The following is a 15,068-nucleotide window of genomic DNA, read 5'->3' as shown; positions in this document are numbered from 1 at the left end:
GCAGACAAGGACAGATGCAGATTTATAAAGCTTTTATTTATAATTCATTTTTTTCAAAGTAATAGAATTGAAAAGTTTCTGGGAAAGCATGTGGTTTGACAAAACACTGAAGATTTATGAAACACTCATTTAACACCAAAGGAAAAAAGGAAATGGGCGGGAGAAGTTACACAGAAGTAGTTTTCTTCATTTTTTTCCCACTGGCAACCTAGATTTGAGAAACAAGAAGGGTTATTTTGTGAAATGGTAGCATACCAGTAGCACTTCAACTTTCCGTATGCTACGTAACGGCAGACGGTAAGCCATCTGTTCGGGGAAGCGAACGCCTGGAGGTTAAGGGGAGCTAGATGCTTTTTTTGAGTTGAGGGAGTTACACGGGTGGAAGGGAGGGATAGATCAATAGATGACCCAATTATATAAACATCATTGCTGTTACCTACCATGTGTTAAACGCCAATTCCTAGTGTGGCTCTGCTCTGGACTATTAGGTTTGCACCCTAGGAGAAGGAAGACAAACAGTTGTGAGACAGAAACCAAGGGAGCCAAGTGTACAGTGTTTGAGCAGGAATTTTTACAAACTTAAACTTGTGTCTGTCTGATGGTTCGAAGGATAATTCTAATTGTACTTCCTAACGTTAGGATCTCTGCACTCCTCTATGTTGGGTGTTTTTCAATTTTGAGCCGGTAAAAAATAAATGTATTAGGAAGACTTAGGAAGGAATTATTTTGCCTCTGATTCGCTCTAAAAATTTACCTATGAAATACTTTGGTTATAAGCACAAAAGGGTTCAGTCAATAAGCAGTTTAAGATAATAGTAATACAGTTCTACGCTACAAATGATAATGGGTTCCTGTTGGAAACTGTCACGTATAGCTCCTGTAAATGCTTTGTGCTTGCTCACCGGCGTGGCTACAGATAAACATCTCCTGTGGCTCTTTCCAGGACGAGTGAATGTTGAATGAACGAATGTATGTGTGGTTGATGAGTTTGGAAAAAAAAATGGAATGACTGTTCATAGGGTGTAACCAGCTGGATTCCCTGCCAGTTTATCTGTATTTGCTAGGTGTCTTTAGTAATTGATCCAGATGCACTTTTTACTGGTAATCCTTCACAGTTCTATAAGAATTTGTAGCACAAAAGGAAATCTGCTATTTCTAGAGATATGGTTTAAATTGTACACACGCATAATTTTCAACTGTGGCTTTTAGATACTCAACTCTACCGTACAAGGCCCTAAAGAACCTTATCTCATCTAGGATTTAGCTGTGTTTTGAGCAGATGACTGGACTACATTACCTCCAGACAACCCTTCCACGTGAAGTTGTCCAGTGATATAATCTTTGACTATAATCTGTACAGTCAACATATGCTCTACTCCGCAGGTCAATTTATTGTAAGGGCACAGGGACAAGTTAACCGCAGCAGTGAGCGGAACCGCTTTTGTAGTGCATGGTTTCCTAGGGAGTTTCCGGTTTCCTGTATATGTTTTTGTTTTGTTTTTCAAAAGGACATAGGAAGTACCTCTTCCCCGAAGCATGCTTCAACGTCTGATTGCTTGCAGCACTTCTCTACCATAGCATTGAAACCATCAGCAATTGTCTTTATTTGTTCTTCTGTCATCTGGGGCTTGCGTTTGATGAGGTTGATAAGCAATCTGAAAACAAAGCCAGAATACACAGTTGACGCTACCTGCTGTAGTTTGATTCGCCAATTTAAAATATGCCATTCTATGCAGGTACAGCTCATTTATGAGCTGTTTTTGTCACATCTAGAGGAGTCTCTGCCTATTTGTGACTCCAAACTCCCAGTGCACCACAACCATCTGTTCGCTTTTTTGTTATCCTGGTTACAGGAGGGGGAATAAATGTTATTGAAAGGATCTGTATGTTGTTTTAATTAAGTACATGTTAAGACTTGCAACGGCAGGGGATCTACATGAAACTGGTCAGTGAAGACACTGGTTTTATTTGAAGAAAATACCCTATTTTGCCTCTTCTACATGATGTTACGCACTGACAAGCTCAGTACAAACACATAGTTCCATCTGGTTTTCTCCCTGTTGCTAGGGTAGTCCCAGTCAGATGGTGAAACGGGGTTTGTAGCTTCCCTCTGCCCCATCTGAAGTGTGACACTTCAGAAGTTTTTCTACAAGGTATTTCTTTTAGCTTACTTCATGTTCCCTAAATCCCGTTCATCAGAAGAAGCAGTGCACAATTTTTCATCGAAGCTGAACATATCCGGGTCAAATGGTGGAGGCACATATTTGGTATCTACGCCCAGTGCAGTGAAACACGGCCTCCTGTAAGCATAGGAGTCTCTGCAGCAATGTGCAATGTTGTCATTTATAGGTGTGGCCTCATGTCTCATGCACATGTCGTGAATCACAATGCTCAGCTGAAAAGAGAATGGGAAAAGGACAAACATGAGCGACACCTTCTACAATAACAGGAGAAATATGTGATCTTTGTGTCACAATAGCACAGCTGGAAGTGGAACCTGTTGGATCTAAACACCTGCTTGGAAATGGCATGGTCTTAAAATTTAAAATAAGAATGTATTCCTGGAGTCGGGCATTTTTTCCTCTGCAAATGGCCTGTGCTTTGGGCTACAATCAGTGAGCACTTTCTTTTTTAAGAGGCTGTTTAGCTTTTCCAAATGCAAGCTGCTGCAGACCTAATCGACTGACTTCTGCTTTCTGCGGGAGAGCAAAGTTTAGCTAAGATTTTCACAAGCTACTGAAAGACACCTATTTTAGGTTCTCACGTCCATTAAAAAAGAACAGACTTCAAACTGTGTTTGGTAGATGCTTAGCCCGGGGTTTATGAAAAATCACTGTGAGTTTACTATCTCACCAGAAATCAACTTTTTTGAGAACAGAAGAAATCTCCAAGAGGAGTAGGGACAACAAAGAAATGTACTCACATATCCCTCAGAACAAGGTAGACGTTTGTCTTCAGGAAGCTGGCAGCACTTAGTACCAACGGCTGTCATTTTCTTTCCAATTTCAAGCAATGCGTCAGTTGATACCTGAGGCATTTTCTTAGTGTAGCGGATCAAAAGTCTGAAAAAGTAATATCAAAATGACTCTGGCATTTGAAGAATGCTAGACCACTGAAGTGAAAATAGAAGTGAAGATCAAATCTGCCCAAAGCAGCCACCATCATTGTTTGCACTCAAGAATATTTATCGGAAAGTACTTACGCTTTAAGAAACTCTGCCTCGCCGTGGGTATTGAGAAACTCGCAGTTTGTCTTTACGAGATCCTGAGTTTCTTTGATATGTTTCTCCAATTCCACTTGCTGCAGACAAGTATGAATTTATTAGTAACGTTAGAGCAGGACATCCTGGTAACAGTCATAGAAATATACCTTTTGACCTCTTCTACATCTTATTAGCTATAAGATACCTGTTTTGCCAGGCCAGCCACTTCCATATAGCCTGGATGGCTTTGGGAGGACTTGATTCTCACGTGGCTCTTAAGTTCTAACAGAACTTCAATTTAAAAAGACAGGAAGATTCTTGAAATCTAGTTTAAATTAATTACCTTTTGCACTTATTTTCTAGACAATGTCGGGGGGCGTTGTTTGTTTAAATCGGCCGAATGTTTTTCAAGTATAGGCTATACCCACGAGGGTAACATCCTCTTTCTAGCCCTTGGCCAAAGCTGTCAGTGACTCAACTTGTGCTGTGACTTGTGTGCAATTCAGTGGACAATGAGGAGACCTAAGTTTAGCTCGACATGAGCCGGCCATGCAGGTTGCCATCATAATCCAGGAGCGGCCATACTCGGTGTAGGCAGTGGAACCCACAGAATAATTCAGCTAACCAGCTATTAATCATCTTCAGGACAAGCAGAATCACTTCTGAGAGACAGTGGCACCAGGCAGCTGAGTGAGACTAGACTGAAACTTTCTAAGGTGACCAACGAAGTTACTCTGCATCTTTGTCATGGGCCCTGGACTGCTTCATCTCCCATCAGAACACTGACCTCCCCTGTGATAAGTCTCTCAGAATGCTTTTTTCCATAGGAGCTGCTCAACCTAGTTGTTTCACGATAGGTACCAAGCAAACATTCTAGTTGTCTGCAAACAAAGCTTTGTACCTACAGCATTTCCATAGCAGTCAGCAGGGTTGTCTGTTTTGCAGCACTTCTCCAGGAGTGTTTCATATCCCTTAGTGATTCTCAGAATCAGCTGCGTGGAGAACTCGGGGTGTCTTCGTGAGTATTCATAAACAAACCTGAAAGACACACAAGCTGACAGAATTAGAGTGCTCGAATAACACGCTGCTTTCGTCACGTGCAACACAGTAACTGGCAATGACAGTTCCTCAGATGGGATCAAGCAAGGTGGACGACAAGACTGGAATGCTGTTTGCTTGTTCTAGCAGGATTGTTTTGGTCACTCTGTGTCTGCCAATGGGGCATATGTGAGAGGAACAAAATAGTTGCCCAGGTCAGAATACTTCTTAAGCAGATAATATATGTGGGTATGCACAAAGCCCTCGAATAAAAGAAAGGCGCTGATAAATTTAGCTTTGATAAGCAGGACAACGCTGAACAGAAACAGTCACAAGGCATGAATGAGAAACTAGGGATTCAGCTAGGGCTGAAGCTACATTAGTTACATCAGACTTCCATGTGGTCACATCTTTTCTCCATACGTGCTGAAAACACCCAAGAGGACAGTTTTTCCAGCGGTGCAAAAGGCCGTAGCCCAGAGAAGACAGAGGATAGTTTACAGGAACATTCAAATACAGGCACACGTACTGTTGGCACTACTTACTCTGATAAGAATTCGTCATGGCCTGCCTCAAAGGCTTTACACACTTCCTTATCTTGTATGTATTTTTCAACTAGTGAGGGAAGATTGTCAGGTTTTTCATCAAATTCTCCTTCTATAATGCACTGGCTTCGTTCCACAACTGGCTTCTCGCAGCAGTGTTTGATTTTACTTGAGAGAACATCTTGTTTAGAGCACATATAGGCTATAATATCTGCCTGTAAAATGAAAACATGTTATCAGACAAGCTATGAAATAACAGATTACAGGTAGATTAATTCATCTCCCCTCTCTTTTTCAGACTCCTCCCTTTTTTCATTTAGGGCACCTATTTACTTAGCACTTCCCTAAAGAAATGCTGTCTCCATGCAAAGAGGAAAAAATCAGAGGGACAAGCACATCCTGTGAGTGTCATTCAAGGGCAGGGGGAAGAATGAGGTTCCCTCCCTGACCATAGAGACTTTAAGAAGGCAAACTCTTGAAAGCCAAGGGAAGTCATTGAATGGTCTGTCACAAGGATGCCTCATTGATCTTGTCAGTCCTGTCAGGTGCCCAGCTCTGACAGAGGGCAAAACATGAGAAACCCCAGAGCTTCAAAAAGCCAGCACTGGATTAATGGCAGTACAGACAACAGGACAGCAAAAACAAGTGTGGCCTTTTTGCCTCTGCTTGCTTTTGCTTTGTTTATGGTTGATTTTAAATGGGTCAATACCACCAAGCAATCTCCCTGATGAACGTTTTGATTTCAACCAAACGCACATGCCATATTGTAAGTTACGGCTCCTTGCCCTCATGATCATGAAGGGCTAGATCAGGAACTGGTCCAAAACCTAGTTCCAGTAACCGTCAGCTGAGCTGGCCATGGGTTTTTCAGTGGCCAAGGAAACTTCCAGCAGGGTTAAGCAGAAGTTCCCTGGACTGGGAATGAGTAGCTGCACAAATTATTGTTTTCCTAAACGTTTCTCAAGTATGTAAACATTTTTGGAAAAATACTGGGCTTACCATGTCATCCATGCACTCTACCATGTCCCCTTCACAGCACTCTTTGTGGAGGTCCTTAGCATCATGTAGGATTTTAAGAATTTCTGGGAGCGGAGCCTTGGGATATTTCTGGCTCAGGGCAGCAAGTTTACTAGGCGGAAAAGAAGAAAAATACAGTTGTTATAAAGCTCCGTATTGAACAGAAACCTTGCAAGTCACTAACACTTACGATCCTGTCAATCAGCATTGTTTCAAGTAAGTATTCATTCACTCTTCTCATCTAATTTCTGGCGGCTAGAAGAAGAGGGCACTGGCACCTCCACCAGTACCCAGTGCTCCTTTAGATCAACAGAAACAAGTTTGCAATTCTTCTGTTCCATCTGAGGTGTCTATGTGGGAATCACACCCTAGAATTCCCCTTGACTCTTGAGTGACTGTAAAGCATCCCTAGATCACTTGGCACACATGTATATAGTCCTAATTAAACCTTTAAATCAAAGCTGACTATGTCTAGTAAGGCAATCCTCATCGATGTTAGTGTATTAGACTAGCCACAGAATGAAAGCAGTTCTCTGTGTGCTTAGGCAGGTGATCCACTTGTTAATTGCAGAAGTCTTTCTTAATCTTAAAAACACACCTTTGACAACAACTATGATTCTGCTAAATTTGATTCTTTGACTGGTTTAAGGTTCAAACTAGCAACTTAGGTTGCTGATTACCAACATGCCTATCACTAGAAGCTGCAAGCATCAGAACGGGGCACAGCTTTGGCAAAAGCATAGACTAAATACACTGCAGTCTCTGGTTCCGAGTGACGCTGTATCAGTTAACTCTGCATCTCCTGGACTGGTTCTAGAGATGGTTTCATTTCTCTGTAACTCTCACGGCTGATCTTCTTACTAGGACTCACTATCAGCTTGGAATACACGGGTTCACCTTTGCGTCCAGTCTTTATGCAGAAACCTGATCAGAATTAAATTCTACATCTAAATAAAAAGGCTAAGAAATGGCTGTTGTCCAACGGAATAGAGATCAGTGGGTCAGTCTTCCAACACTAGGCCAATAGTCCTCAGCCAAAAGTATGCTACAGTGTACCATGAGAGCAGTTTTCAAACTCAGTGTACAGAAGCAAATTATATATGCTGATATCTTTCTCTCGAGTAGTTTCATGGTTAGATGAACAAGCCTACATTTCATAAAAAACTGACTGGAACTTACTTTCCTTTGAAGGTTCTCTCGCCGAACTGCTTGAGGATTCCACAAGAGTACCGCTGCTTCACACTTAGTTTCTTGGCTCTTTCTTTGATGGCAACTGCCTACAGTAACAGGATGCACATTGTCACATTAAGCTCGTTACATCTAATGGACTAGAGAAAAGCAAATCTGCAAATCCCACTTCAGAAACACAGCAGGTTTGGGTCCAGTTAGCTCTGATGAAAAGCCAAGCCAACTGAGAATTCCTTAGGCCATCTGAACTGGTTTGCGATCAACGTTTAACTTCCAGTCTATACACTATGCCTTACGGCACGGTGCTGCGGTTCAGCAAACGATACAATTTCACTGAAACCCTGTGGCTTCAAAGGAGCGTGAAGTTGTTTTTGAGAGCCCTCAGTGATTCCTCAGAACTCACTGGGACTGAGTTTGAGGCAAAGGGAAAGTTTGGCTCATGCCATTCTCAAGGTTAACGTGAAATCTTGACTACAGTTCTCTAAAAAGCAAAGCTATGTGGAAGTCACCTGCCACTGATTCACAGGGCTAACACATGATCAATCCTGACCCTTTTCTAGAAGTCCTTCATACAAAGATTTGCACCAACAGGAAGATTCTACCTGTTTCTCACTCTTTCTCCTCTATTTGCCTGGGCAACAAATAGGGGAAGAATAGGAGAGACCTCTCATAAACCTACATGTTGGACGTGGCGATGGCACGTTAGGCTGCCAAGGGAGAGCTGTCTTTCCCTAGCACCGCTTCGGCAGCATGCCTTCTCCCTACACTTTACCACAGATGAAAAAAATCCAAGTGCTACACGTTATTTGGATTCAGCACATCTGCACAATACTCATGGCTGCCTGATAATGTATTAGCAAAGGGACAAAAGGACAAGCTTAGTTATCTACAGTTTGGTTCTTTTGTTTTTGCACTTAAAAAAACCCGTATTTTTTTTTTTTACCATCTCAGTTCCTGTGAAGCCTTATGCAAATGTTTACTGAAAATCACCATGGGAAAGCACAAGTTTGGAATTATAAACCATACTTTAACATTAGCCTTTTAAAGTTATTTCTCGCTTTAAAGAGAATCGCTGCTAAGATGAGAAGGGACCTGTATGTAGCAGACCAGTCGCTTAGTTTTTATTTGCAGTGAAAAACCTGACATACCTCTTTATCCAAGCAAGCACCGACATCGCTCTCTTTGCAACAGGTTTGAAGTGCATGTTCATAATCAGCAGCCAGGCCGAGGATTACTGGGGCGTACAAGAAGGGGTTTCTTCTTGCAACAGAATAGATGAAACTATAAGGAAAAGGAAAACATAAGTCACATGTTCCAATGACTGCAGCAAATGGCATTAAATTTCTTACAACTTCTATAACTTTTATTTCTAGTTTAGACATGTAATCTACTTTACTAACAATGCCTACTAATGGTAAATGGCTGCAAAAATCTCACCGTTTCCAAAGCAGGACTCAATAACAATGATGGAAGGATGAACTCCTTATATTGTCAGTCACTTAGTTTATGTACACCTGGTTTTTATTAAATGCATTGTCAAATACATGAAAAATCTGATTTTGAGTGTGAAAAATGAATCTGTGGCCATTTCACCAAGATTTTATTGCCAATTCTTATTCTTTTTACTGTTATCTTTCTTTGTCCTTTCCAATTACAATGGGGAGAGTGAGAACCTGGAGCAAGTAAATTATTAAATCAATATTGGAAACACTGTGTTTTTTGGGGTTTTTTGGCAGCCAATAACTTATAAATATAATTTCCTTATAAAATGTGATCCCTTGAAACCCATTTTTGGATGGAAAAAACTGCTCTAGCGTGGAATGAAAAAAAAGTGATCAGAGCTTTGAATATTTAGTGATTGCTCAACTGTTTTATACGTGCAGATATGAGGTTGAATACTTGCAACTTTTTCAAATGTCCTGCATGTCCACACAGTCTGTGTAGGCTGGGGATCCCTCTTCTGCACGATTAAATACTTCTACAGTAGAAAATGGCCATTTTTCTTACTCTCCCAGCAGTGCCACCCGGTTGTCCTCGTATTGCTTGCATATCACGTCAGAAGCTGGTCTTTGGTATGGCAGAACGTAGTTTGGGTGGTGAACTTTAAATGACAGGAAACAGTCATGTCTTTCAGGATCAACTTTACTACAGCAGTCAGCCATGTCACCATAGGACTCTCGGAGCTGTCCTACTTCGCAGATTTCACCCAGGAAAATGGAGGGCTGTATGGGAGATGCTGAGGGTCAGAATTATTCTGTATAGACAGTGTAATGTACATTTTACTTATCTGTAAAAGAAAACCCAGATTGAAAAGGAAATAGATTTTTACCGGATAAGATTTAGACCACAATTCAGAATAATCCATTATTTTCAATATGATTTAATAAAATGTTGTCTTATGTGGTCTGATACCAAAACCGTGACAATGCTTTATTGAAAAAAATTAATTTTAATCAAAATTTGAAATATTCTGTGCAAGAGAGCCATCTCCTTTTCCTTACAATCTGACTAAGCTGAATTTTCAGGTGAACTATAGCAGGATTTGATAATCTACTTGATGGTCAGCTTGGGAAACCTTTAGGGAGGACTAAGGTAGTCATGTCGTTTGGTGAATGGTAGAGCTCGCAAGAGCATAAGCACCTAATTTCCTGGAGGGCCGGGCCAAACCTGCTAGACCTCCAGGGATCTCACATACCTGCGAACTCGTTTTGTTACTTGATTCTTAGGGGAGTTTTCTTAAACTTTATTAAACGAAGCACCTTCAATTAGCACACATACCTTTTTCAGGTCACCCCAGTGTGAAAACCCACACGCTTTGGTCACTTCAATACCTAGAATTACACATGTATTTTACAGCTAGGGTATTTGTACTAAATGCTATTATTTATTTCCGGACAATGCTAAATTTATCGTGCCAAAGTGTTGTGTTTGTGCTCCAACATATGGCTCCGCACATCGTTTAGGCACTTCTGAAAGGCAGAGTTTCAGAACCTGGCAAAACCAAGTTCTTTGCTTCAGCACTAAAATCTGAGCCCTGGCCATTGACAACAGCAACACCTGAAATGATCAGGTTTAAATCCTCAGTGCGGATGATTGTGGTAGCTGCACAGAACGAGGAGAAACCCCATACCAAAGGATTCACTGCCTACCAGTGAGTCTGTGCACTTCGGAGCATCCTCATTGGCCGTGCACGCCTGTGCCAGATCAACGACGTCCTTCACCAGCTTAGACAGTCCTTCATATGAACATTTCTGGAGGTACTGGGCGAATGTAATCATCGTACTGGAACACAAAGCACATTTTGGAATATGGAGGTAAGAAACGTAACAGTCAATACTTCTGAAGGTGCTTCTGGATTCAAAACTGTTTGTTCAAATGGCATGCACAAATGCTTAAACAGAGTACCACGAAAAGCACAGTATCGCACCCCATATCCTTCCTCTTCTCACCTCCTTTCTGAAAAATGCTTTTGACCTTCCTTCCCAAGGACAAGAGTCTTGAATACTAGTAGAAGGATAACAGCAGAGCCAGTGTTTTGAGTTTTCTCCTACTTTTAGCAGTGTATTTGTAACTGCCATAAACATGGCAATGGTTTTCGCTATTGTTACAAACGACGATCTTTAGGCTGCATTCTTTCAGAAGTAGTTACGCTCCTGTCGGGGCCCTCTGCTGTTCCCAAAACCAGTTTCAAAAGGAAATAATTGAATTGTCTCAGAAAACCTGTCACGGGCTTGTTTTTTTGAGGTTGGTGGTTAGTTTTGGTTTGGGGTTTGTTTTTGGTTTTTTTTTTTTTTTTTGTAATACCTCAATCCAGCATAACTCCTCTCTGTCCTACGGTTATCAAAACTGTCTTACTCAGGCTTATTTTCTTCCCACATAAGGTTTGCAGGGAGGTCTTTTCCCAGAGAGCAAGAAAGTCATCTTGACTTTTGCAAGTCTTAAAATATTTGTAGGCTCTGTATACTAACAGTAAGAAGGCTAAGTCAACGCCATGCTTCAGTGAGACAGATACACTCTTCACTAGCTCATACGGTGTGTTTCAGCTTTCCTTTTTTTGCCTGATATTAACAGAGATGGAAAACGATTAGAAAACATGAGCTGCACATTCACTTACACGGCCTTAAATGTCTCTTCACCCAAATCTTTGTAGCGACGGGCAATCTCGCTCTTGTGCTCTAGGAAGAAAAACAGAGAACAACGATGCTCACTGTCACGTTGGCTGTGTGAGACCCCTTAAAGCACGCGTTCCGGGCACCTTGGGCCAGGTTTTCAGAAGTGGTCAGTACTCACCCAGCTCTTATACTTAAGGGGGTAGTATCATGGCTTTGAAACAGACCCAGCTAATGCTGAGCACCTGTAAAACCCCTCCATTGCGTACACAATACTGGGTAATCTCTACTGCTTTTCTGGGAACTTCAGTCTAAAGCTTTCCTTGAGCCACCTTGAAGCCTTTCCTGCCTCAGAAGACCATCCTTGTCCATTTGTCTGCAGATACCTAACTCTTATGCACGCTCATCTTTCTGAAGAAGCCAAGTGTATGATTTTTAGGATTTTAACAGAATATTTACCTCTGTAAGCACATACTTAATGCAAATATTCAAAATGAGTGCTGTAGCTTACTATTAAGGATTAGCAAGCATGTCCTTCGCATAACCAACAACATATTGTGCCTACGCTACAAATAAAGTAATGCAGCTGCTGTTTGATTAGAGCAAGCATTAGCAGTATTTCCTCTTTTTGAACACAAAATTATGAACTGGGCAGATTCATATTCTTGTTCCACCCAGCGCCCATCAGCTGTGCTTTTCAAGAGAAGGAGAGCAGATAAATCCACGCACTTGGTCCTGATGGTAATAAATACAGGCTGCAGTTACACCTTGCTCTTGGAGAGAAGGCTCCCGCAAGATTTTCCCAACAGATACCAAGTCATATGGCCACACTAACGAATGAGCTGGAATGGGGCAGTCGTTTTGTTCTGGAAATACCATTCAGGAACATATAGAAAATGTGAAGAGTCATTCTTTTACCTAATGGCATACGCCTGCTTTGATAATAAAGGTTTCGGCGCAGAAAATTGTAATTTAAAGACTCTTTGCTGCTGCCCACTGGCATTACCAGCCGGCTCCTGAAAACTCAAGTTTTGTTAAATCTGGGTATTTTCATGTTTCAAACAAAAATCAAAAATACTAGTTGGAAAAATTTCTAGGGCTGCCTGCAGAAATATTCATTTGACCAGGGTCTACAGTTTTATAACACAGGGAGAAATGACACGATGGGAAGCTTTTGGCTAGCCTTCTTATAGCCAACTGAGGTGTAGATTTTTTTTTGGATTTTTGACCTAGTCGTGCAAAAACCATTGCCTTTAATTGGTGAGGAGCTCGCTTACGAATGACCGCTCAAAAGACAGCACTTCCAAAAGCACAGTGCATCCAGTTTCTCTATGCTGGACAGTAACAGATTCTGAATAACCAACCTCCGTTCATGTACTACACTGAGGCTGCAAAGCGATGTCACCCAACTTACTCGCCCCATTAAGTTAGGCTGTCTGGAGCGCTCCACCCATCTCCTCACCATTTCTTCATTTAGTCTCTTCTTAAGTCAACCAATTTTTTTCGGTTCTCTTTGGATCAGGCTTGCAAGAATTGCTCACAAAACTGCATTAAAGTCATGACATAGTCTTTGCAGCCATTGTTATAGCAACCAATTAGCCCGTTCTTACCTGCATCTCGAGCAAGTCTCTGCAGATTCTTTGATGTAGCAGAACTTAAGAGGAAAATGAAGGAAATCAATGTTACCCACTTCATGATTGCAGATTATGATGTGGGCTAAATTACTCAGAAATGCTAGGAAGATTGAAGGGAAAGCGTTTTCTTATATACCCTTTACTACCTGCGCCTGTAAAATATTAACCATAGAACTGGCATTTGTAGATTTCCATGTGGTCTGAAGAAGATTACAAAACTTGGACTGTCCTTGTCAAAAATGAATTTGATATTATTTGTTTATTATGTGTTACTCTGGGCCTTTTTGTCCTGCAAAGGTTGAACCTTCCAGCACCCAAATAGATAAAGTTTTGCGTAAATTTCCTTATCAAATGACAAACAATGAGTTCAGGGCATCAGACAAAGAAGTCATCCAGTCTAATCCTAAAGCTCTGCTTTTTATGTTTTTTTCTTTCGCTAGTATTTGTCCAAAAGCAAAGCAGGTTGGTATCATACAGTAACAATTCACCCAGATTAGGACTCAGTCCACATACTTGCTTGCAATTAGACAATATTAGTTTTAAATCACTTAAAAGAGATGGCTCATCTAGACTTTGCTGTATTTTTACCAATTCGTACTTTTTTTTATACCAGTAAGCACAAAGATACAGGTAAACAGCAGCTCTGCTTTCAATTGGCTTCTGAATTCTTAAAGAAATGGAAGGTGAAAGTGTGGAACAGGTACCAAGAAGTCTGAATCTCACTATATCTTTAGCTCATGCAGACGACGGATCTGCATCAGTAAGTTGGAACTCAACTTCTACACTGTTCAACACTGCATCTCACTCTAAATTTTGGGACATACGCTTAGGGTACTGTCCAAGAGGAAAGCTGCTCAAGCAGCCAAAGGGCCGATGAGAGCACCTGATTTGTTAGGTCCTGTTCTGGTTTGCTGGGGCTATTGCTATTCAGCAGGATCCAGAAAACTTCCAAATACATGTGTAAATATGCAAAAGCCGTCATTTCATGATTTTAGCAATTCCTCATTTGCGCTGACATCTTCCCAAGAGTAATCTCTTAATTAAGCACCGCTCTCTTCTGAAAAATTTCTGTTGATTAGTCAGTAACTTAGGAGATCAGATCCAGGAAGAATTGTGCACAGAGCCCCGGGACATGGAATAAAGTTGAAATTAGTTTTCCACAACACTCAGGGACAGGTTAAAAAAAAAAAACAACAAAAAAAAATAAAACCCACACCCAAAAAAAAGTATAAGGTTGGATCCTCACCGAGTGCAAAGTGATGTGGTTCCACGGTGGGAAATACTGTGATTTGCTTTTAATGAACTTCTCTCTCTGGTGGCTGGATGTCAACCCACACAACGATTCTCAGTGCGCTGCTGCAGGTCATGCTCTGCCTCGCAACCCACTGCTTCCAGCAGCAAGTACCCACCCCCTATAGCTTACAGCAACGTCTTCTAACTCTTCCTTAGTCCTTAAGGTTCTCTTTTCTACTCTGTTGGTTTTGGTTTTTTTTTTCCTGCAAGTGGGAAGTTTTACCACAACTCTGTATTATGCCTACTGAGAGTAGTGTGAGGAATTAAATTTTCAGCTTTCTGGAAATTTGACCAAAAACCCCACAAACCAACAACAACAAAAAACAAAAAAAACCCCAAAGTTCACTTTGTTTCTGAACTCGAGTTTTTAAACATGTCTTAAATAAATGACGTGTCTAAGCATAAAATATTTGCAGGCCATTTTCATTTAGAAATATGTCAAGGCACTGCATCTCGCCTTTCAGAAAGACCGTCCTGTTCTCCATAAATAACCATGTAAAACTCAAATGACTTTACAGCATAGTTTGATACAATGAGACTTGCCCTAGTTGCTGCTTTTGCGGGAGAGTGTTGCATTTTCCCAAGTCCAGTCCTGGTATCTTTGTAGGTGAAAAACAGCATTCTTGTTAGTGATTTAAAGGAACAAGGCTCTATTTTGAGGAATGAAAGGTTACCTGGATAACTTGTACACAAAGGATGGTGAGCAAAAGCCAAATTTGCAGAAAAGCACCCCAGTTTTAGTGACAATGTTAGAAATAGGGATTGTTTTCAGATGGTTGTAGCAAAATCCCAACTTTCTGGAGAATGATGGGAATTATGATGAACAATCTGGGCCTTTCAGACCTGCGCTGCTTCAGCCTAACAACGTTCCAGGCAAGAGCTGGTTAAACACTTCAGTCTGTACTTGGTTTTGCTGACCATATCCCTCTGTCAAAGAAGAACCCATCACGAAAATGTGGATCTTTCTGGTTAACCTGCAACCTTCAGAATGGCTGAAGACTACCTGGCAATTTTTGGCATAGTCCTTGAAATCAATGACGCT

At 41.2% G+C, this 15,068-nt stretch overlaps 1 protein-coding gene across 1 annotated transcript; it reads right to left on the bottom strand.

Moving 5' to 3' along the window:
• Window positions 1–15: 15 nt before the first annotated feature.
• Window positions 16–12,843, bottom strand: LOC104045477 (albumin). The gene is made up of 15 exons (XM_009505452.2): window positions 12,710–12,843; window positions 11,105–11,165; window positions 10,140–10,272; window positions 8,998–9,212; window positions 8,139–8,271; window positions 6,982–7,079; window positions 5,785–5,914; window positions 4,786–5,000; window positions 4,108–4,240; window positions 3,203–3,300; window positions 2,924–3,062; window positions 2,172–2,395; window positions 1,523–1,655; window positions 441–497; window positions 16–208 (listed from the first exon to the last, which is right to left on the bottom strand). The coding sequence occupies exons 1-14, from the start codon at window positions 12,792–12,794 to the stop codon at window positions 447–449; spliced, it is 1,848 nt and encodes a 615-aa protein (XP_009503747.1). The 5' UTR covers window positions 12,795–12,843; the 3' UTR covers window positions 16–208; window positions 441–446.
• Between the last annotated feature and the right edge of the window lie 2,225 nt (window positions 12,844–15,068).

This window comes from Phalacrocorax carbo, chromosome 4 (assembly GCF_963921805.1).
Source record: "Phalacrocorax carbo chromosome 4, bPhaCar2.1, whole genome shotgun sequence".
NCBI lineage: Eukaryota > Metazoa > Chordata > Aves > Suliformes > Phalacrocoracidae > Phalacrocorax > Phalacrocorax carbo.
The sequence above is the reverse complement of the archived record's forward strand: the minus strand, read 5'-3'. Positions and strand labels throughout refer to the sequence as shown.